This window comes from Thalassophryne amazonica, chromosome 5, assembly GCF_902500255.1.
Source record: "Thalassophryne amazonica chromosome 5, fThaAma1.1, whole genome shotgun sequence".
Lineage (NCBI taxonomy): Eukaryota > Metazoa > Chordata > Actinopteri > Batrachoidiformes > Batrachoididae > Thalassophryne > Thalassophryne amazonica.
This window is the reverse complement of record NC_047107.1, coordinates 50,496,522-50,519,763: the sequence shown is the minus strand read 5'-3', so window position 1 is coordinate 50,519,763 and position 23,242 is coordinate 50,496,522. Positions and strand designations below refer to the sequence as shown.

The following is a 23,242-nucleotide window of genomic DNA, read 5'->3' as shown; positions in this document are numbered from 1 at the left end:
CTGCTCCCAGAGCACCGTAGCCCAGGCGCGTGCCTCACCTCGAAGCAAATTAATTACATAAGCCACCCTGCTGGTGTCCGACTCGTACATCACGGGACGCTGTGAAAAGACGAGCGAACACTGCATTAAAAAGTCCGCGCACGTCTCCACACAACCCCCGTACGGCTCTGGGGGACTTATGTATGCTTCAGGGGATGGTGGGTAGGGTCGTTGAATGACCAGTGGAATGTCTATATTCGACACCGGGTCAACAGGAGGAGGAGCTGCAGCAGCGCCCTGAGCACGCGCTTCCACCTGCGCGGTGAGAGCCTCCATTCTACGATTGAGGATGACGTTCATTAGATCCAACCGAGCAGTAAAGGCGGTGAGGATTTGCTGCAACTCACCAATCACGCCTCCTGCAGATGCCTGTGCACCCTGCTCTTCCATTGGCTGTTCAACTGGTGGTTGACGCCCCTCGGGATCCATGACGTTGGCTGAGATATCCTGTTGGGGAAGTGTAATGACACCGACCCACAACAGGGGGCGCAAATGAACGGTCAATGGGTAGTCAAATAAATACAATTTATTATGGCAAATGTGCACAACCGGTCGAATACTATTTTTAGACAGTCAATTACAAATGTCAACAGGTGACGTGTGGGCAGGTCCGAGGGTAGGAGACGCCTATCCAGAGAAGAGCCGGGGCCCACAAGGTTCCGCCGCCAAGGAAGACCTGCAGCAAACCGAAGCCGCCAAGTCCCGAGTCCCCAGGTGTCGTCTACTTCAGCTGTCAGATCCGGTACTGCTGGCAGGAACAGAAGACAGGTTAATGGTGGGTGTGTGCAGTTCAGTTCAGTTCCTTTTGTGGGAGAATCTCCACCTCCGATACAAAAACACAGTAGTGCAGAGCCTGAGAGCTACTTATCCATTTTGGCGTGAGGGGTGAAGAACGTCACTCCTACACGGACCACAGAACTCAGCACCAGCTGAAAGCAGTCACCAGGATCTCCTGCAAACACTCAGAAAAAGATCACGTGCGTACGGCACAGTCAAACGGCTGAGAGATTACCTGAGTGGTAAACTGATATCTCGGCAAAGATGTGGTGTCTCTTCCAGTCTTATATGGGATGGGATGATGATGAGAGATTTCTGACATCTGGTAGTCCTGGCTCCTGGGTGGTGACTGCGCCCTCTGGTGCCTGAAACCCGACTACAGGCAGGGCGCCCTCTGGCGTTGGCCAGCAGTACCTCCTCTTCGGGCGGCCCACATAACACCCTTGCCGCAATCTGCACTGTATTTTCATTTTAAGCCTTTAATTGTAGCCTGGCATCAAAATAACTGAGCAGTCAAATCCAAATTCAAGCAGCAGTTATTTATTTCACGATGCATTAATGAAAAAAAAAATGTCAGCTTTAAAATCAAACTAAAAGATGCATATTAACTCCTATCTGCACAAATTACATCCAGTTATTTAAGATGGTGAAAACCTTCCCAATTGGTCACAGCTTTCCACAACAATACTATTATCACAGATTGCACCCATGTTCATTTCCCAGTTGGGTATCCAGTTGTTTTTGCACCAAAAAAGTACACAATTGGGTGTCAGAAAACCAGCCCAGTCTCACGTTTTTTTTTTTTTTTTTGGTGCTCCCGTGACGAAATGAGTCAAATTTTCGTGACGGGTTTTTTTTATAAACTCACTATTCCTAACCCTACTCCTACCCCCGACCCTAACCTTAACCATAACCTAATCTTACTCTTTCCCCCCACCCTAACCATAACCACCCCAACCCCCCCGCTTCACTTTTAATTTCGTGCAGCCATCACTGAATGAATTAGAATGAATTTGTGCTGCCATAACAAAAATGAGGCGCTTTTCATCACAATATCACGAACCAGTAGATTAATGTGTATTTCGTGCTGCTGAATCACAACTTTCTGTGAGACCTGGTTGCAGAAAACACGATGGGCGCCGGCCGGTCGTGAAAACGCCATTGTCATTGGGTGGGAACTACATCACTGATGTGTAAGATAGCACTCTCCACATATATTTCTCCATTATAAGGGAGTATTTGGTAAGCAGCAGACCCATCTCGACTGAAATTCCAGCCTGGCTATGCTCCCCTGAATTCATAACTGCAAATCTGTTAAAGGTTTTAATTTTATGCTTCACTGTTGGAATGCAGGTTGTGCTCAGACATTTTTCAGTGTATACGTCTGTGCATGTGTGAGTATGCGCTTGTCTGTGTGTACATGCTGAGAGGCATGCCTGTGGTTGGGTTACATCTCCCCGCAGCGCAGCAGTGCAGTGTCTTGTTGCGTCATACTGAGTTTGTTAATAACAGGCTAAACCACAAAGGCCGTGCACTGCTCTATTTCTCATCTTCCAGCCGCATACTGATTATACTGCAGCCATACATTAAGCAGCATAACAGCGTCTGATACAGTAGATCCAGGTTAGGAATATTTAGTTTAACATGGATAAATGCCAAATGGATATAGAATAAATGTTCACTTCAGAGATACAGTACACTTTGGCTTTATCATGGAGTAACGTGGAAAATTTGCACCAATCCAGGAAGTGTTGTATCAGCATGTCAGTTGTTGCCAATATTACAGAATTAATTACAACTGCAATCAGTAAAAGAGTGTTGTATATAAAATAAGGATGAAATGAGTAATGCCGAGTTTATGTTTACTGAGCACAGCTGAGCAACTATTCTGGGTTTAATACTGTGTGCCGTTCTGGACCCCGCCCCCCCAGTCTCTCACAGCATGCACCATCCTTGCCACAGGAATTTAATTGCTCTGTAAACAAGGCTTTTTGTATTGTTGCACACAGTTTTAATTATGCACACAAGCTGTATTAAATGCTTCAGTTTTGCTGTGAAAAGAGAAGAAAGTCATATCCGAACACAACAAATGAGTGATTTGATTTGTGTCAATAATAAACTGCACAACTTGAAGGAGCTCCAGTTCAGACTGATGTTATGATCACAGTAATTCCATTTTTTTCCTGGCAGCGATATGAAGCTATTGTGTGATGTAATAACGTGTGCTGTCTTTGTTTCACTTCTCTGTCATCCACAGACATACGAGCGCCAGTTCAGAATGCCTGAACACAGAGAGGGAGGTCTTCTGCAACTACTGGGAGATCGCACTCCACCCAAACACCAGCTCCGCAGCGCCCTCCTTCAGCCAAACACGCTCTCACATGTGCAACAAACTCAACTCACCCATACGCAGCAATTCCACCAACTCGATCCGGACTGGATCACATCCTCTACAGCACCTTCTGTATCTCCAGCTAACCATGCAGACTCAGATTCAGCCAGGGATCCAGCAGGAGCCACTCGGGGTTCTTTACTTGATCCAGTATCACCATTTTCTCAAAGAAGCCCCTCTCCTCAGAGATCCTTGACACCAGATCTGCAGTTACCAGTTGTTACAGATGCTAGTATTCTCAACCTGACTTCTTTAAGCAGGTATGGCTCCTTATTCCTGTATGAAGTTTGTTATCATGACTCAAGTGGCAGATGGGGTTGTCTGTGTGCTGAGGTGTCATTGAGATAGACATTAAAACCCAAAGGTTTCTCAGTGCCCACAGTGCATGGAAGCTCCTTATGCTGCATTTACACATAGGCAACACACGGTATGAATGTCATATTTGCATCATTCTGGGCACATTCCTGACATTCTTAACGTGACTTAACTCATCTGAATAGGTTTCTTAATAGGTTTGTCATTGGGGTTTGATGGCGAAATGTTAGGAATCATTGCGTGATTCTTGGTGCGTGATATTCGTGATTTTCGTGGAGCATATTTTGGCTGTCAAAAAATCTTCCACGAATGTCACGCATCACCCTCATTTTGCCTCATGTCGTGGAGGTTGCAACTGAGCGTGTTGATCTGTCTTGATTAGTGGTGATCCTTAATAGAGCGTGACAGCGTTCTTCTCTGACGTGCGCACAATTAAACCCTGCTGCACCGCATTCACTTTCATTGCTGCAGTATGCTGAAGGACAGTGACGCCAAGACGGCTAAAAGTCTCGTTCCAATGCTCCTCAGTGCGCTTCTGCAGGTGTTCCGCCTGCTGCTGCTGCTGCTGCTGTGCCTGATGTTTGGGATAACGCGAGATGAGAACCGCATGGAGCCACAAATCTGGCTTTCTCCATCTCCTCGTCTCTGCACCACTCCATGGCACAGAGCCCAACTAAGCATGCAATCACAAAGTTCTTCTGTTGTGGATTTTGAGGAGCAAACTGGGGCGATCTGAGTTGTTCAGCAGCTGATGGATGAATGTGGGGGTGTGTGGAGACAATTAGCCTCATTCGCAGTGTGACAGAACGTAACGATGCTCTGTTGCGCGCAACAGCGTGGAACATTAATTTTTGACCGTGTGTAATGGTTCCTCATAATTCTCCAGCAACTCGTGCCATTAATCGTAACGCATGGTAGCAGGTTGCAGCAGTTCCTGAGGACACCTGACGCCCTGCCTCAAATCATCACATTTTTGATCAGCAGCCAAAAATGTATACTTTGTGGCATTCGTGACTTGTTGTCATTATGTGTAAATGCAGCAATAGATGGAATAAATGTGAGTTGTCATTGTAAGTAGAGCCCCACTAATATGGATTTTTGGGGGTCATATAACCATATATCTGCTGATATATTCATAAAAAATGGCAATGATTCCTAACATTTCGCCATCAAAACCCAATGACAAAGAGGCTTGATGTACAGTTTAAACATGAACTTTAATTATAGAATACCTTACCTATTCAAGACCTGGATGGAGATACGAAGCACCAAGATCAACAGTTTTTATCTCAGTAATGGACTTTTCTGCTTTTCTGTTTCTTCTCTTTGTTTGTTTTTTCTCATCTTTTGTAAAAATCTTGTAACTGTTAGAATGGCACAAGCAGTGGGTCACCCCCTGAGCCTGGTCTGCTTGAGCTTTCTTCCACAAAAACACCAGAGGAAGTTTTTCCTTGCCACTGTTGGCTGTGTGCTTGCTCAGGGGGGTTGGTGAGGTTAGACCTTACCCATGTGAAGCGCCTTGATGCAGCATTGTTGTGATTTGGTGCTATATAAGTAAAATAAATTGAAATTGAACTTTATTATAAATAAAGATAAATATACTTAACCAAATAACATATGTCAATGCCTTCAAACAGACTTTTGGCCCTGCCTAACTGGTGGATACTGACCACTTATGTCTGGTTGCTGTTAACTGCCCACTCTGACTGAACATGCATGGCAGGTGCTTGCTTTGCCTCTATGTTTTGTAGCTAATGGGACCAAAGGGTGATGGGGTCCCAGCCATGCATGACAGCATTGTAAACAATGCTGTCTCCACAAACTATGTAATAACACCAGTGGCAATAGCCAAAGTGTTCTTTGCACTGTTTATTTGGTGAAATAAAAGTTTTTGTATTTGCAAAAATAACTCCAATACCTATATGTTTGTGAAAGGCATATACTGGCCGATATTACTGGACAACTGATATATTGGTTGGGCTCTAACTGTAAGTCAGATAACACTCTACCAAATACTTATAAGAAGCAGTAACTCCTATGAAGCTGTGAGACCCATCGGTGCTGTTGCTTATTTCCAGATTCAATAGCATGAAATGGATAAGAGTGTATGACTCCCCCTGGAGAGGACACCAGTCCAACTTTGTTTACTTTCCAGCAAAGGTTGGCTGGACCGAGACAATGCAGACTAAGTGTCTTGCCCAAGTACACAGACAGGTTGTGTGAGCGGGAATCAAACCCAGGTCTACCAAACAGTTAATTGTCAAAAAACAGGTAATGAATTTAAATGTGTTACAGAATATCTCAGACTAGATTGCCCATTGTACTCCTCACATCCATTGAGTGGACAGATGACAGGATCTCTTGAATGGACTATTTTCATGTGATGTCACAATGCCCCAGTTGCCATGTCTTAAACATTCACAAACAGCTGTCTGTCTTTCTCTCTCTCAGTTATAACAATATTTGTTATGAAAAGAATGGTAACATTGTGCTATGAGGCCAATTCACATCAAACAATTATTCTGGTTTTATAGCATGAGTACAATATGAATCCCTTGTCTTGGTCTTGATTATTTCTTCTTCTGTGTACATCTTCCTAGGGGGCGGGGCTTGCAAGAGGTCAGTGAGCAACTCTTTGGGAACATCAAGAGGAAGTATGGTCGGAAGGACTCCCAAAGGATGCTGTGCAATTCCCACAGTGTTGATACCCCTTGGCGGAGACAGCAAGAGAAAGGAGTGGAGAGCCCAACCAATTCAGAGGAGAGACAGAAGTACAGGCCAGAGGAGATGGCTGAGAGGATTCATGAAGAAAGAGAGGAGAGGAGAAAAGAGGAAAGAGAAAGTGGAATTGCAGGAAGGAGAGGAGAGGATGAGGACAGAGGCATGTCCATGCTGGCAGAAGAAGGAAAGGGAAGGAAAAGGCGAAGGAGGCCTTCTTTTGATGAGTCATTTATTGTAGACGAGCAATCACAGCAAAGGCACGACTCTGACACTATCGAAAAGAATCACCCAGTTCCTCCAGAACCCAAAGTAGCACACAAGACAGAGACTCACAAAAATGAGTCTCGAGTCACATGTCAGACAGAGAGCACTGGAGAGAGGTCAGAGAAAGCAGAGAGGGTGGATAAAGATGAAAAACGAGACCAGGGAGAGAGGGGAAACATGGCCGAAAGAGTAGATACAATTGGAAGTGTGCCTGGTTCCGAATCAGCTTTAACTACAAATAGAATGAAAAAGAATCCTGCCGGTCGTCCTAAGATCAGCACAGACACCATTAAATACAGAGAGTCAATTCAAAACCACATCAACAAACCTAATCTTACCATAAACACAAGACTGGCAAGCCCAAGCCCCAGTCCCAGGGCTAATATCAGTCCCAGCCCCAGCCCTAAACCCAGATTTAATAGTAGCCCCAGTCACAGTCCTAGGTCCAGGGCAACCTTGAGTCCTAGCCCAACTCACAGCACCAGTTCCACAGCTACTGTCAGAATAACCAAGACCAAGGACAGATGGTCCTATCTGAAAGCCAAAAGTCCTGCCAGCCTTACGTCACCCCATAGGGAAAATCTCAGCAGCCCATCAACCTTAGCCGACCCACCTTCAGCTTTCCCTATCACTCCCTCTAGCCCCCTTTATACCAATATTGACAGCCTGACTGTCCACACACCCATCAAGAGGAAACGAGGGCGACCCAAAAAACAGCCCCTTCTCACAGTGGAGACGATCCATGAGGGCACCTCCACCTCACCCCCAAGCCCGCTAACACAGGAAACGGCAGCAGGGTTGAGCCATAGGAGGAAAACACTCATGCTAAATACATTAGTTCAAATGTCCATGTCATCCAACAGTGCAAATTCTAGCAGTCTCCAACTAAAGCGTGGCAGAGGTCATTCTAAGCCAGTGAATGTAGTGAAGCTTGGGAAGGTACAGAACATCTTGAATGAAATCCTTTCAAGTTCCGCACAGAATGGCACTCTGGCATTGAAGTCATCCTCCGCCCCAGTTACTACAGCTGTGAGTGCTATGGCATCCACCATTGAGGCTCGGCTTGGAAAACAGATAAATGTCAGCAAGAGGGGAACAATATACATCGGAAAGAAGAGGGGGCGAAAACCCAGAGCAGAAACACAAGGCTCCAACCCTCCAAAAGCTGTTCGGGAGAAGCTTACACTGTCTGCCTCCATGTCCAGTCTCTATGAGAGCCCTGTAGTGCCTTCAACCACCTCTTCCCCCAGCTCCATCATTTCATCTGTAAGAACTAGCCACCCTGATGCTGCTATGCCCAGTCTGCAGCCCATCTCAGCATTGCCCACCAAGCTAACTGGAAGAGGCTTCCTCTCTGGTGGATGGAAACTTTCCCCTCCACGTCTTTTAGCTAATTCACCCTCCCATCTGTCTGAGGGGGCATCAGTGAAGGAGGTGACCCTATCCCCCATCAGTGAATCTCACAGTGAAGAGACAATACCCAGTGATAGTGGAATTGGCACAGATAACAACAGCACCTCAGATCAAACTGAAAAAGGCCCTGCCTCACGACGCAGGTGCAGTACATAATTCAATACTTTGCTTTTCTTGATTCCCATTTGTTGTGTTCAGTGGTGGGCACAGCTAACCAAAAAGTTAGCTTCGATAACTGCTAATCCGCTAACTGAAAAGTTAACTTTTATAACGCTAAACTGATAAACAACAAAAAAATTTAGCGGAAGTTACAGCAACTTTTAGTACTGTCAGCTACTGATAAGCCAGTTTCGAGTTTAAGCACCGCCAAGGCTTCTGAGTACAATCAAAAACAGAACGATGAGCCAGAGCTTCTGTCTTAAGTAGTCAGACTGCTGTGAACTCAGTCCTCCTTCAGCAAAAGCAAAGTCACTTACTTTCAACTTGCAAAATGACAGACAGTGTGGAGGAGACATGCAGCGCAACACACTTTTTACTTATCGTTTTACTCATAAACAACTAATTCCAGACAGTTTGTCGGTATTAACGGTAACTGTGTAATTTTTACAGAGAGAAAATATCACACATATGACATATCTTTTGCCGAAAGGCATTATGGGAAAAATAATCTCCTTCACTGCTTGTCTTATTTATTTGTAAAAACCAACACACAAGTTACTGTAATGTGTGTGTTGCTTTTTACAAATAAATGTGGTTTTGTAAATATGTCATTTTTTCATTTGTAAAAAAAGGCATTTGCAAAACTGACAATTCTGTTTGTGAAGTGCATTTCACGACCAACATGAGGCCGCTATTCACACTCCCATCCAGTAGATGGCAGTATTTGATGCATTTTGATGGGGGGAGTGATCGAAAGAGACATTTGAATTTCCCATAATGCCTTTCACCAAGTGTGTCTGTTAAAGCTCAAACCTTCAGAATTTACTACATTCCTTTAAAAGATATGTCATATGTGTGATATTTTCTCTCTGTAAAAATGACACAGTTACCGTTAATATGGACAAGCTGTCCTTAATTAGTTGTTTATGAGTAAAACCATAAGTGAAAATTGTGTTGTGCTTCATGTCTCCTCCACACTGTCTTTTTGCATGTTGAAAGTAAATGACTTGTTATTTTTTTCCTTCTTCCTTTGGGGCAATAGCAGCCGGCTCGCTCTGCTCTTTTCTGCTGAGGGAGGACTGAGCTCACAGCCGTCTGACTATTGCAAAACACGCAACAGGTAAGTACTAAAATGTATCATTTTGACTAAGTTTTATTCACTATGCCAGCAAAAAAAACGTTAGCGGACTAAAAGTTAGCAGAGCTAAATTTAGCAGAAGCTAAGTGGTCTGCTGATGGTTTTCAAAATTAGCTGAAAAGCTAATCTGCTAACAAAATGTTAGCTTTGCTAATTAGTGGATTAGCAGAACTGTGCCCACCACTGGTTGCGTTAATATTCTGGCAAATATTTATCCATAAATATTAAAATAATTTCACAGTACTTTATTTGTTGTTTATGCAGGTACTCGTTTGATCTGTGCGGCTTTGAAATGGTAGAGACAACAGCTCCGGAAGCAGCCAGCAGGGGCAGCAGAGCACGCTGTGAACGGCAGGTGGCTGCTGTCAACAACTTTTTGTCACAGCAGGAGAAAAAGCAAAAACATCATCGCCGGAAAAAGAAGTGCCTACAGAGCCGGGATCATCTACACTTTCTTTCTGAACTGGAGGAGGTTAGAAACACTATATTATAGTGAAGATGCAATATTTAAGTAAATGCTGTAACATGCAACTTCACAGAGTACTGTATTTGTCTAAATTGTGCTTTCTTTTCACCACCATTATAGGTTGTGGTCAAGCTCCAGCAACTACGAGTGTCTCACAGACGATACACCTGCTATTCACAGCACCCATATCCTTCCATTTTCCGCCTCAACTTTCATCATTACTACCCTGTTACCTACGACTCCTATCCCTGTGATTCTGGCCCATATCTCCGCAGGAGTGCTGAACTAAAAGCTAAGAGAAGACGTGGCCGTCCAGCCAAAGCCAGTGAGCCAATCACCTCAAAACTGCCTTTTGTTCAAGGATATGGTTATCCGCTGGCAGGGGGAAATTACTATGCAGCACCCTATGCCATGCCTTACGCACCTCCGCTGAGTCTGGGCTACTTTCCCCCTGCTCCTCCATTCTACCTGCCTCACCACTCTCTAGGACCTGCACCCCCATCTCCCTTCATGAGGCCCACTGTCCCACCTCCAAAGACTTTCCACTCTGGTGGTACACTACAGCCAGGGGCCAAGCTTCGCAGCTCAAATGGTCCACTCCAAGGATCTTCTGTACGTGGAGAAGGTCTGGGATCCCTGGTCACTGGTGGTGCAGGTGGTCTTGCAGGAGTTCGTCTCCATAAGAGGAAGCACAAGCACAAACATAAGCACAAGGACGAACCCCTCTTATCACCACGGGACCGGCAGGAGTTGGGTGGACTTTTAGTGGAGCTAAGACCACTGCTCGGCTTAGCATGTTGAGTGATAGGAGAGACTTAGCAAGTCAAGGCTCCACAAAGCATCTAGAGAAGCAGCGGGGTAACAGTAGAGGCTCAAGCCTGGTATCAAGTTTAGGGATGTTTGAATCTGACCAGCTGACCACACACTCTCTTGCTAACAGCCAATTCCACTCCAGTCTGACCAGACAGCCAATAAACAGCTTCTTGAGCAGCTACTGTAGCCAATCACAGCAACCGCAGTCAGCTTCTGACCTCTTCCTAAGTTCAAAGGAGGACACGTGCGATGGGATGAGCAGGAAGAGGGGTGTAACTGTGTTTGGAGATCAGGGCTTAATGTCATTCCAAACTGCCAGTCAAGAGTCAGGGCAGATGACCCAGTGCTCCAGTACTTCACTCAATGGTAAGAACCACATTTATAAGGATTACATGCTCAATTTTATATTTTATTGTTAGAAATGAGTACATTGCCCTTTTGCTTTGATCAGAGGAATGGCTTTCCATTTGATAAGGAAGTGTTGGTAAAATTCATTGTTAGTTTTTTTACTAACACTACTTAAAGGACATGTCGCACCGAAATCATAATTTAGATTTAGGCTGTTAGTGACCATCCGATGATACACCGGGATTAATTTGTGAACTTCCATGAACGGTCTCAAAGTATACAGCATTTGCAACAAACAGCTACGGAGGCTGCCGAAAACAAAGTACTCATCAGTACTCGATTTTCCAAGTGTTTCCAACAGCATTTCCATAGCTTTGAGTAAAACGTCCCACTGCACGCTTGAATGGAATGTAGCTGCTAATGTTAAGAACGGAGCCACAGATTAATTCCTAAGTTTACATAAGTGTGATGTCCTGTTATGATGACTCGTTTTTAAGTGATAACTTAATTTTGATGCAGTAATAGTTAAAGGAGCAGCCGCTTTCCACTGTGAGAAGACTTAGTGTGCGTTCATGGCCCTTAGTCATAAACACAGCCTGTTAAAAACAGTTTCTGCTAGACGCTCGGCTTTGTGCATGCGTATAAGTGTTGTCATCAATATAGCTGTGAAAAATCTAAAACATACATCTGTGTGACCAGACAGCCTGAAAAACAGCATTTGGATCTGCATGTTGATTTGGCACAAGTTTAACACCAGCTACCCTTCCTGACGCAACTCCATATTACATGGAAAAATATGTCAGGGGTAAGGCTTGAATGGGGAACATTCTGCACTGAAAACAAGTGCACTAACCATTTGGCCACCACCCCTGCCTAAATAGAGACAAGATCATTAGAAAAGGCAAGATGATTTGTTTCAGTTTCCCATTAATACCTGAAAACCTGAGCAGCTTGTGTGTGGGTTCATCAACCTGTAATGTGTAGATATTTCTGAAAGGCCTGCTTTATTGAGAACAAACATTTTCTGACATCATCATCATGGGTAAAATCCAGTGAAAGCACATTATCCCCTTATTTTTGCATCACTTTTAGGATGACTTTAAACTTTAAAGTCCTTCACTGTAATTCAGCAGTAGAAGAGTAGAAGATTTCATTTCTGGGTTCATATCAACAGGCATGTTTTCTAGTTTGTGAAATATGCATCACATGACGGGTCTCTTTGAGAATGGTATCGAAGGGCAAAATGCAAACTTGATGACAGACGGCGTTTTATTTTACTTTACATTTTAAATGAAATTTTTAATTTTGCTAGTTGTACCAAATTCCAGATTTTTTTCCAGTTTGTTCAACAATTCTAAATATTTCTACAGTTTGATTTTATATTGCAGAATTGCAAAAGTTAACCTACTGAGTTAGCTTATTGTCTTCCTGCCATAACCTTTTTGAAAACTGTATAACATGAAATAAAATTGTTTCTGTCAAATGGTACAAAGAAACTTACTTTTTAATCATCTGTTCAATAGTAATAAGCTGACACAGTAGCTCAAAAAGGCTTAATGAAACCTAAATTCAAGGAACAAGATCCTGTGATTAGCAATAAGCTTTACAAGCAATGTAAGTGAGGAAATGCACTGACTGACTGACTGACTCCTTTAATCCTATGATTGCCGTGCTAAATGCAGGGAATATTATGTCTTTTGAAATGGTGCTAAGAGATTATAGGGTTATGAGATCACGAGACAGATGTGTGTGGTGATGTAGCTACCTTTGCAGGTGGATGGCGGTCTATTTATTTAAAATCCTGGTGCTGGAGGTGGTGAGACCCGACCCCTAAAGAGTGACTTAAGATATTGACTGGATGTCTCTGCCACTAAATTTCTAAGGGAAATCCTTGGGTGCTGTTGGAATGAGCAGTTACTTAGTGAGACCCACACAAGGCATGCTGCTTGCATTGTGAAGGAACCGCAGTTATAATACTATGACCATGTGGCTCACTTTCCTGACTGTCAGTGTTCAGGTGAATCAGTGCTGAAGACCCGAGCAAATGCATGCCCACCTGGATGCGGCAGATAGATCACTGTGTTTGAGATGGCATGGACTGTTAGTCTGTCAGGACAGTCTGTCAGGGTGATACTCTATTGTCGTGGAGATGGCAAGGTACAGCACCAACCCATTCACCTACACCTGCCCAAAAATGGTCCTTGACTAGTACATGACAGTACAGCACAAAATGCCTCAATGATGTCACATGTCACTGCATTTATAATATCATGGAACCACCTTGGGTCCTGTATGGGACTAAATCGTGACAGAAATTTGTTCAGCTTTTCATCCTAACTTCATCTTCTTCATCTTAACAGCTCTTCATGCCTCCAGACGGCTTACGGCGTGGTGGAATTTTTGTGTGGGTTAGAACAGTTAGCTCCTTCAAATCGTTGTCTGCCAGCAAAACAAACTTCGCCATGTTTAGCTAAATGCTGTCCCTGGTGGTGTGAGCATGCGCGGTGGTTGGGGCCTGCAATAGCACATTTCATATAGTACCAAAATTGCATGCTAAAAAGCACTATTGTACAGTAAATGAAACACAATAACAAATGGTACAAATAATCCATGTCATGTGACATACAAGCCATCAATCAAATGACAAAGATCTACACAGTTGTTTTATATATATATATATATATATATATATATATATATATATATATATATATATATATATATATATATATATATATATATATATATATAGTGTATCCAGAAAGTATTCACAGGGCCTCACTTTTTCCACATTTTATGTGACACCCTTATTCCAAAATGGAATAAATTAATTTGTTCCCCCTCAAAACTCTACTCACAACAGCCCATAATGACATGAAAAGTTTTTTTTTTTTTTTTTGTAAATTTCTGAAACCACATGTACATAAGTATTCACACTCTTTGCTCAATATTTTGTTGATGCACCTTTGGCAGCAATTACAGCCTCAAGTCTTCTTGAACTGCTGCACATTTCTTTGGGCTGTTTTGTTCATTCCTCTTTGCAGCACCTCTCAAGCTCCATCAGGTTGAATGGGGAGTGTCGGCACACAGCCATTTTCAGATCTCTCCAGAAATGTCCAATCGGATTCAGGTCTGGGCTCTGGCTGGGCCACTCAAGGACATTCACAGAATTGTCCTGAAATCACTCGTTAGATATCTTGGCTGTGTGCTTAGGATTATTGTCCTGCTGAAAGATGAACCGCCACCACAGTCTGACGTAAAGAGCGCTCTGGAGCAGGTTTTCCGAGTTCAATCTTTATCTCATCAGACCAGAGAATTTTGTTTCTCATGGTCTGAGAGTCCTTCAGATGCCTTTTGGCAAACTCCAGGTGGGCTGCCATGTGCCTTTTACTAAGAAGTGGCTTCATCTGGCCACTCTACCATCCAGGCCTGATTGGTGGATGCTGCAGAGATGGTTGTCCTTCTGGAAGGTTCTCCTCTCTCCACAGAGGAATGCTGAAGCCCTGACAGAGTGACCATCAGGCTCTTGGTCACCTCCCTGACTAAGGCCCTTCTTCCACAATTGCTCAGTTTAGTTCAGCCAGCTCTAGGAAGAGTCCTGGTGGACTCAAACCTCTTCCATTTATGGATAATGGCAGCCACTGTGCTTAATAGACCCTTCAAATCAGCAGAAATGTTTCTATACCCTTCCCCAGATTTGTGCCTTGAGACAGTCCTGTCTCAGAGGTTTCCAGACAATTCCTTTGTCTTCATGCTTGGTTTGTGCTCTGACATGCACTGTCAGCTGTGGGACCTTATATGTAGACAGGTGTGTGCCTTTCCAAAGCATGTCCAATCAACTGAATTTACCCCAGGTGGACTCCAGTTAAGTTTTAGAAACATCTCAAGGATGACCAGTGGAAACAGGATGCACCTGAGCTGAATTTTGAGCTTCATGGCAGAGGCTGTGAATACTTAAGTATGTGTGATTTCTTAGTTCTTTTAGTATTGTGTGTTGAATTTTTAAGAACATTTTTTTCGGAATAAGGCTGTAACAGTCAGTGGGGATATTTATTTTCAGGAGTTTCAGCTAGAGATTGCATGAATGAAGGATTGCCGGGATGGTGGTCATGGTTAGTGGCTTGTTTCCAGAGTGGAAGGTTCCTGCTTCAAGGCCACCATTGCCCACTCTCCATGTCATGTGGAGTTGCATCAGGAAGGTGTAAAACGTGCTAAATTAACATGCAGATCCATCTCAGATCTGCCGTGGTGACCCCGAGTGGGGAAAAAAGGGAGAAGTTGAAGGGATTTACTTAGTGCATGAATGAAGGTTGACGGTGTCTGTGAAGCGATTGAAATGCGTTGTGACTGTGCCGATCAGCCTGTGCGGGCTGTAACGAGCACCAGTCTGTGAGATGTGTCCATGCTGAATGTCCCACGGGGAGATACTGTACTGCTCAAAGCACAACCAAACATCCAATTTTCACGTGGCACACAGAAAAGTTTATCCGAGGTATCAACAGCAGTTGACCTGCCTGGGTGTACATGCGGCCTCTCACAGCTGAAACAATGCTCACACTCTAGCTGAATTTGTTGCTTTTGCTCTCTTTTGGAAGTTCGGTCTGCGATAGACTGCCATCCTGTCCAGGATGTGCCATAGAGTCCAGTTCCCCCTGTGACCCTTAAGTGGAATAGGTGGGTATAGAAAATGATTGAATGAATGGAAAGAATTAAAGCACACAATTCATATTCATTCATGGAACATTCTGAGATGACACAAAAAGTACAAAGTGTATATCCACTTTGGTCCACGTCATGTGCCATCCATACCCATTACCCCACCCCTGATTTCATCGTTCATTGTGATGTTGTAGTGTCGACATTGTAATTAACACATTAAGTTGACATTGCCCAACCCTGTAGTGCATATATATTTGTAAAATATGCTATATACAAGGTTAATCGGCGATGCAGCAGGAGAAATTCTCATGACCAAACTTTTGTGTATTTTGGTGTGCGCTCCGGCGTCTTTGAGCACATCTGGCTGGGGATAGAGAGAGCGTAATGCATGGATGGAGACGACTATAATTCACCAATCTCTCCTTCCTCGCTTCCCTCCCTCTCTTCCTCCCCTCCTGCCAATGCCTTTGCCAGAGATATATTATTCGCACAGTGTGATTTATTTTCTACAGACACGCCGTAAAAGGCCCTTGCCTGTGTTAAAAGAGCTGGCTGTCAGCCAGGGGTTTAATGACTGGGGCCTAGTCCAGTGGCGGGGAGGGGAAGCAAAGGGCTCAGTTTGAACCTCCTCCCCACCACGACCTCCACCCCAGGGGGTCCAGGACGGATGACTCATACACACCCCCCTACCTTCCCGGCCATGTATCCCTCTGGACTTGTTCTACCTCGTTTACCTTCCACGTCCTTTCCCGTTTCCCTGGTGCTGCTTCTACAACAGAATCCCTCACGCAGACTTCCCCTTGTTCTTACTCTCCCTTATCCCTCTTTTTACCTCTCGACTTCTTTTTTTGCTTTTCCCCTCCCCCTCCTTCCACCATTACCTTCCCTTTTCCCCATTTCACTCTGTCCCTCCTCTAGCTTGACTTACTGCTTCGCTTCACAGCTTTAGCCCAATTAAAGCAGGGGCGCATGTGCATACAACCACGTATGTACATGGACACACACACAGACACACACACACACACTGAAGCACACTGTTGTGTGCGCGCAGTCACAAAGACAAGCAATTGGAAAATTCATATTCTCTGAGCATGCAGTTGTGTGTTTACAAATCATTCTCTTCTAGAAGGTGTGCAGTGTTGTCATCATCTTTTCTCGTTACGGCCAACATTATCCTCTCATTTGCTCATCTGCATAAAACAGGCTTTTTTAAAAACTGTTTTAAAAAGAGTAAAGCTGCCTTGACACTTGCAGACTTTGATCCACGCATTTGCACGCATTCTGCTGTGCAGGAGAGTAAACTCGTCGCAGACCGTTACAAGCCATTATAAACTGTACGGCTTTGTGAAAGGGTGCAAAGAAAATTTTGAAATGTTCAAAATCTCTGTCACGCATTAATTACGTGAACTTCACGTGAACATTGTGCAATTAAAAATACTGCGTGTGAGTGCAAGTGATTGCATCAGCTCACTGCATCACAGCGCAGCTCATCTGATCGATTATAACGATATGGTAAATCTATCATAAGCATACTTTTACAGCTGCTCATAAGAAGTCATGAACATGCAACTGTTTTGCCAAGCCATTACAACATAATTACAAATAATTACCTTTTAGATGGTTCCAAATGCATTTTCCACCTCATGTAGCACACGATAGGGAGAGAGAAAAAAGCTACAGCTGGAATGATCCTCTGTGATTCCGGAAGCGATTAGAGGTGTTTTCAGAAGTCAAACTCGGAGAGAAAATGATTAGTCCGCAATTAAATAATTGTTTTATATATGCAGCGTTCAGTGGAACAAAGTGCAGTATCCAGCTGGGAACCCAATGGGTGGCATCACCACAACAAAGTGCGCGAGAGTGCGAAACCAAAATGCGTCTAAGTGTCAAGGCATCTTAATGATGTCTGTATCAAACAAGCAAACACATGCATTAGGGATGTGAACCTCTGACCTCAAAGACTGGCATTTGTTCTGATCAAGGCATTTTTTTGGCTTATCGGTGTCAACTTTATTAACCCCCCGACATGAATATTAATTAGCAGCTTGAATTGCAGGAATATTTTCTTCATGCATTGCAGAATTGTTAAGTTATCAAGCTTGTGCATTGGACTGACCTTAATGTACTTGCAGTTTGCCCTATGCAACTGTATTATCTTGGAAAATAAGTATCGGATCAGAACTCTGTATCTGCAGACACTCAGTTGCCTTAAATCAGGATTTGGGACAAAAAAAAAAAAACTTGATTGGGGCATCCCTTGCATGCATGCATCTACATTCATGCACAGAAACTTTCACTGTCACGTTGTCCCATGTGGATGTTCTCACTCACTGTACGGCGGTGGATAAGTGAGTGTGTATTGCTGTGTCGTAGTGATGTGTTATTTCACCGCGAAACACATCCTCAGTGCCATACAGACCCTCATACTCCTGAAGGTCACCAGTTTTATGTTCCTTGTATACAGCTCATAAATTTCTGCTGCTTTGTAGTGTGTGTGTGTGTGTGTGTGTGTGTGTGTGTGTGTGTGTGTGTGTGTGTGTGTGTGTGTGTGTGTGTGTGTGTGTGAAAGACAGAGAGAGACAGAGAAAGATCTGTGCACACTGCCATGAACCTCATAAACAACTGCTACTTAGTGCTTTCTGCAGATGAATTTCACTGTCTGCATTACAGACTCTTAAATTTAAAATTAGTATGGTGTGGGATTATCTTGTACATTATCTGCTTGTTCATTTGTACACTTCAGTGAAGCTATATCAAGGGTTCACCCACTTACATACAAATAATGAATTTTTTTTACATAGTTTCAATGGATCGAATATTTAATTTGGTGAAAGCTGGAATGTTCCATTCAATGAGGCTTAACATTCCAGCTTTCACTGAATTAAATTCCATTGAAAGAATGTAAAAACATTCATTATTTGTTTTATATATCACCTAAAATAGATGCTTGTCATTTCATATTATAATAATTTATAAACAACAGAAAAAGTTACTTTGGAATTTTGGTGGGGTGCTTTGACATTAACAGTCCAAAACAAACTTTAAATAGGAGTCCAAAATTGTTCCCAGTCCACTTGGAAAAACAGTTAGTCTGCGATACTCGCCCCAAAAAAGACTTTGTGTACTTCCTCAGTCCTGTGAAAAATCCTGTCAGAATTTTGTCCAGCTTTTTCACCCTAACAGCTCTTCATGCCTCCAGGCGGTTTATGGCGTAGTGGATTTTTGTGTGTGTGTTAGAAGAATTAGCACCAATTAGCTCATTCAAATCGTCGTCCGTCAGCAACACAAACCATTGTGTTGCCACCATGTTTAGTTAAACACTGCCCCCACTAATGTGTGCATGGGTGCGGTTCGCAGTGTGCAATAGTACAAAACGTATGGAACAAAATTTGCACGGTAATTGGAACCATATTTGCACATCAAATGCAATGCAACACAGATGGGACAAATAATCCATGTCACGTGACATACAAAGCACTAATCAAATGACAAGGATCCACTCAGCCATTATATAAAGTGGAATATTCAAGTGAAAACGTCACTCTCGTGTGTGCACGCTTTCTGCAATTCAGCCCAACATGTTTGCTGTATGAAATTCATCTTGTGTTAGAAGACTGCAGAAACCTGCTACACTGTATCTGTGGGATTCTGGCAGAAGAGAAGCAGACGAGGAGGAAAAGTTCAAGAGAAAGAGAGCAAGAATGTTGTATGCGGGCTGCTTAGGGACTGGTGGCTGATTGTGCTTTTACTCCATTTTGGCTATGGCTCAGATTGAGCCCTGGGAACCGTGCCCAGACAGAGAGGAGGTGGTGGTGGTGGTGGGAGCTAAGAAATGAGACAGGGATCAGAAACAAAAAGAACAGACCACGACCAGGAAGCGGTTTCTAGTCTCGAGGAAGAAATGAAGATGCAGTGTTACCAGCTTAATTGAAAATTATAGAGCAGCTCATCGATGCCCATGAAGTCAGAAAAAGAATGAGTGTTAATGATGGATAGTATCAAACAGCATATTTAGGGAATTGAGCCCGGTACGCCAGTGTGACGGAAATGAGATGCCTGAGTATGCTGTGTAAATGTTCATGTGTGTGTGGCTTTGTGGCATTTTGGTCTCCAGATGTGCAGGGTCATTATTGTGTAGCGACATATTAAATGATTGAAGCAGACATTGTGATGGGCTTCCTGCTAAAAGAATAGGATCTCCTCCTCTCCTCTCTCCCCCATGCTCTCCAGTTGACGATTACAGGATAAGATCTTCTTTCCTGGCTCAGCTGGGCTTTGAAAGGCTTAACATGAATGCATCAAAATTAGCAGGAAGCTCTTGAAGCCAAAAAAAGATATTGGCTAAATTGGCAACATCTCTTTCCTGGCCTATCTAAGGATGTTCAAACTGACTGAAGTACTCGTACAAGTGTCAAACTCCCATCCTCTTTATAAACCTTGCCATGTTGTATATTTTGTGACATCTTACTCACACTTACATTGTCCTTCCCAGGTGTTCCCGGCAAGCGGAGGTATAAGCGACGTGAGGTGGAGCAGATCCAAAAGGAGGTGAAGAGGATGCGTTCGTTCTCAAATGTCCTATCATCTCAGACGAACTTTGAGCATGTGCAAAAGATTCTCCGAGTGAAGCGCCTGCAGAGACAAGCCAAAACAGGAAACAATGTCATCAAAAGACGGCCTGGGCGGCCCCGAAAGCAGCCTCTCGAAGAATCGCACCTCGCCAATACAATGGAGGTTCATACTGATGGCAGAAGTTTGGACATGTTGACCAGTAGGAGATCTAATGGGAGGACTCTTGGGATGCCTGTGCTGGAGAGGTGTGACGACGTACTGGGTAGACAAAGCGTAAGACCAGGCTCGAGCACCGACCCTCTGGAGTTCTCCAATCATGATTCCATCTCTGCAACCATTGAAACAGTGGTGCATCAAGCACGTTCTGTGGCTGCACTGGCCAAAGCAGGAAAGCGCAGAGGCAGGGGGTCCAACAGAGATACGCTATGGGCGCCTTCAAACCAATAGAACTGCAGGGGAACTGTGGATCCCAATGGAGAGGATTTAAAGCAGTCATTGTTTCAAACCTATCAGATGCAGTGCCCTTAATGCTGGGACTTCTCAGTGCACTTTGATTGCTTCTCCTCTCTGATTTGTTGTGAAGACCACAATGGGGGGGAAGATGGAACAATAGGAGGGAACACTATCAGTGCCATACCTCTTGTTTCCTAAACCCAACCAGAAATGAACCCCACAAGGACTCATTAGACCTTCATTTAATATGGCACTATATGGTACTATTTGATACCGAATCTAAAGCTATAAAAGTGTGCGGTACTCATGATAGTGTAGGATACTATGTGATACTATCTGATACAGTGTTGTGTATGGTACTTTATGACACTGTATCTGAATGTGGCTTTAGCCATACAGTATATTTACCAGCAATGGGAAGGGGGATGATTAATATAAAACTGTGCAGCTCTGCTTATTTATGCCTTTCTGAGGAAGCTTTTCAAAGATGTGGGATATTACAGTGGCAATTAAGCCACCTAATAAGCCACCTTGCATTATGACTTATCCCTGTTTTCACACCCATCAGTACCGCCCTTGTTTTCTTGCTCTCTCTGGGGAGCAAAAGATAATACACTTCCTGGCAGCTCCTCACACCCCCAGCCCCGCCTTCCACTCGACTTTCACCCAGTTTACCAGCTCGCCCCTGTATGTGTCACTCAGTTCCATCTTTCCTTGTCACCTCATTTACAAGCAGTATTTTGTATTTCTTGTCTTGTCCCCTGTTTCCACTTATTCCTGCCCTCCCTGCTCAGGCCTGACCTGTGCAGAGACAATATAGGCAATATGGTGGATGACACTGTCCCAGACTGTACATAGAAACGAAGTCCACTGTTGCCTGCCTTGTATAATGGTAAACCAGCTCATAGACTTGTACTGGCATAGAGTATATAAACTAGAATTGTTGTACCTAGACAATGAAAGGTGTGTATGTTTTATAACCAAAACAGACATGGTGCGACTCAAGACAAGTTTGTTTTCAGACACAAAGAACCACATGTATCCATTCATATTCTCATTATTGTGTTTGTGTCCAGGAAGGCTTTGCATACTGGAGGAATATCAAGTGTGATTTCGATAAACCTTAAAATTGGTTTAATGCACTATTTAAAAACAAAAAACAAACAAACATACACTTGCATCAATCAAATGAAGCACTTACATGCTTGTTCCAGCCTTACATTTTGGCCTTCTATGGTATGGATGTCCATTCCAGAGAGCATGCATTATTTTTAATCAATTTGAATATGCAGGCTACGCAGCCAAAAGCGTCAAACCGAAGCCCACGTCTGAATCAAGATTGGATGGTTGAGCTGGAGAAGTCACATTTTCAGTTTGTACCCGGGAAATATTTTTGAAATCAAAAATCCTGTATTTAGATTTAGAAACCAAAGTCTTACTATTCCCAGCAAGGATTTGTTATTTAAAAAGTGTCTAAATCAGAGTTTGACAAACTCACCACCATCTTTTTCACCAATGTAACACATACCTATGTGCACTCTAGAATGTAGCCATCTTCTTCTTTTTTGTTTGTGTGTTGTTTTTTTTTTTTTGGGGGGGGGGGGGGGGGTCATTGTGTTAAGCCTTTGTTCAATTCTTTGTACAGTATCCGTGGCTTTGGATAGTAGGCAGCAATTTATCACATAAATATTTGAGTTTTTAAATTTAATTTCAACAGTGGTGGGGGTGAAGTGGGTTTCTCAGTTGCAGCGGTTCAATTGTGCCTTATGTTTCTTTCTCTCAAAAATTACATCTGACATGAGAAATAAAAATAGCAAATACAGTGCGTCTGGAAAGTTTTCACAGTACTTCACTTTTTCCAGCCTTATTCCACACTGAAGTAAATTCATTCTTTCCCTCAAAATTATATACACAATACCCCATAACGACAAGATGATTTTTTTTTTTTTTTTGCAAATTTATTAAAAATTAAAAACTAAGAAATCTCATGTACATAAGTATTCATACCCTTACCTCAATACTTTGTTGACGTACCTTTGGCAGCAATTGCAGGTTCAGGTCTTCTTGAATGTGAGGCAACAAGCTTGGTGCGCCCATCTTCGGGCAGTTTTGTCCATTCCTCTTTGCAGCACCTCTCAAGCTCCATCAGGTTGGATGGGGAGCATTGATGCACAGCCATTTTCAGATCTCTCCAGAGATGTTCAATCGGATTCAGGTATCGGCTCTGGCTGGGCCACTCAAGGACATTCACAGAGTTGTCCTGAAGCCACTCCTTTGATATCTTGGCTGTGTGCTTAGGGTCATTCTCAGCCTGAAAGATGAACCTTCACCCCAGTCTGAGGTCAAGAGCGCTCTGGAGCAGGTTTTCATCCAGGACGTCTCTGTACGTTGCTGCATTAACCTTTTTCCCTCAATCATGACTCTTCTCCCAGTTCCTGCAGCTGAAACACATCCCCACAGCATGATGCTGCCACCACGCTTTCCTGTAGAGATGGTGCCTGGCTTTCTCCAAACATGATGCCTGGCATTCACACCAGAACCTTCAATCTTTGTCTCATCAGACCAGAGAATTTTGTTTCTCATGGTCTGAGAGTTCTTCAGGTGCCTTTTGGCAAACTCCAGGTGGGCTGCCATGTGCCTTTTACTAAGGAATGGCTTCCATCTGGCCACCCAAGCGTACAGCCCTGACTGGTGGATTTCTGCAGAGATGGTT

General features: G+C 43.6%; 1 protein-coding gene across 1 annotated transcript in view; it reads left to right on the top strand.

Moving 5' to 3' along the window:
* setbp1 (SET binding protein 1) overlaps positions 1-21,990 on the top strand; it is a 121,760-nt gene extending 99,770 nt beyond the window's left edge. Inside the window, 6 exon segments of the mRNA XM_034170178.1 lie at positions 3,074-3,468; positions 6,124-8,064; positions 9,483-9,690; positions 9,805-10,441; positions 10,444-10,863; positions 19,997-21,990. Of these exon segments, the coding sequence (XP_034026069.1) occupies positions 3,074-3,468; positions 6,124-8,064; positions 9,483-9,690; positions 9,805-10,441; positions 10,444-10,863; positions 19,997-20,523 (4,128 nt within the window). The 3' untranslated portion in view covers positions 20,524-21,990.
* The last annotated feature ends 1,252 nt before the right edge of the window (positions 21,991-23,242 follow it).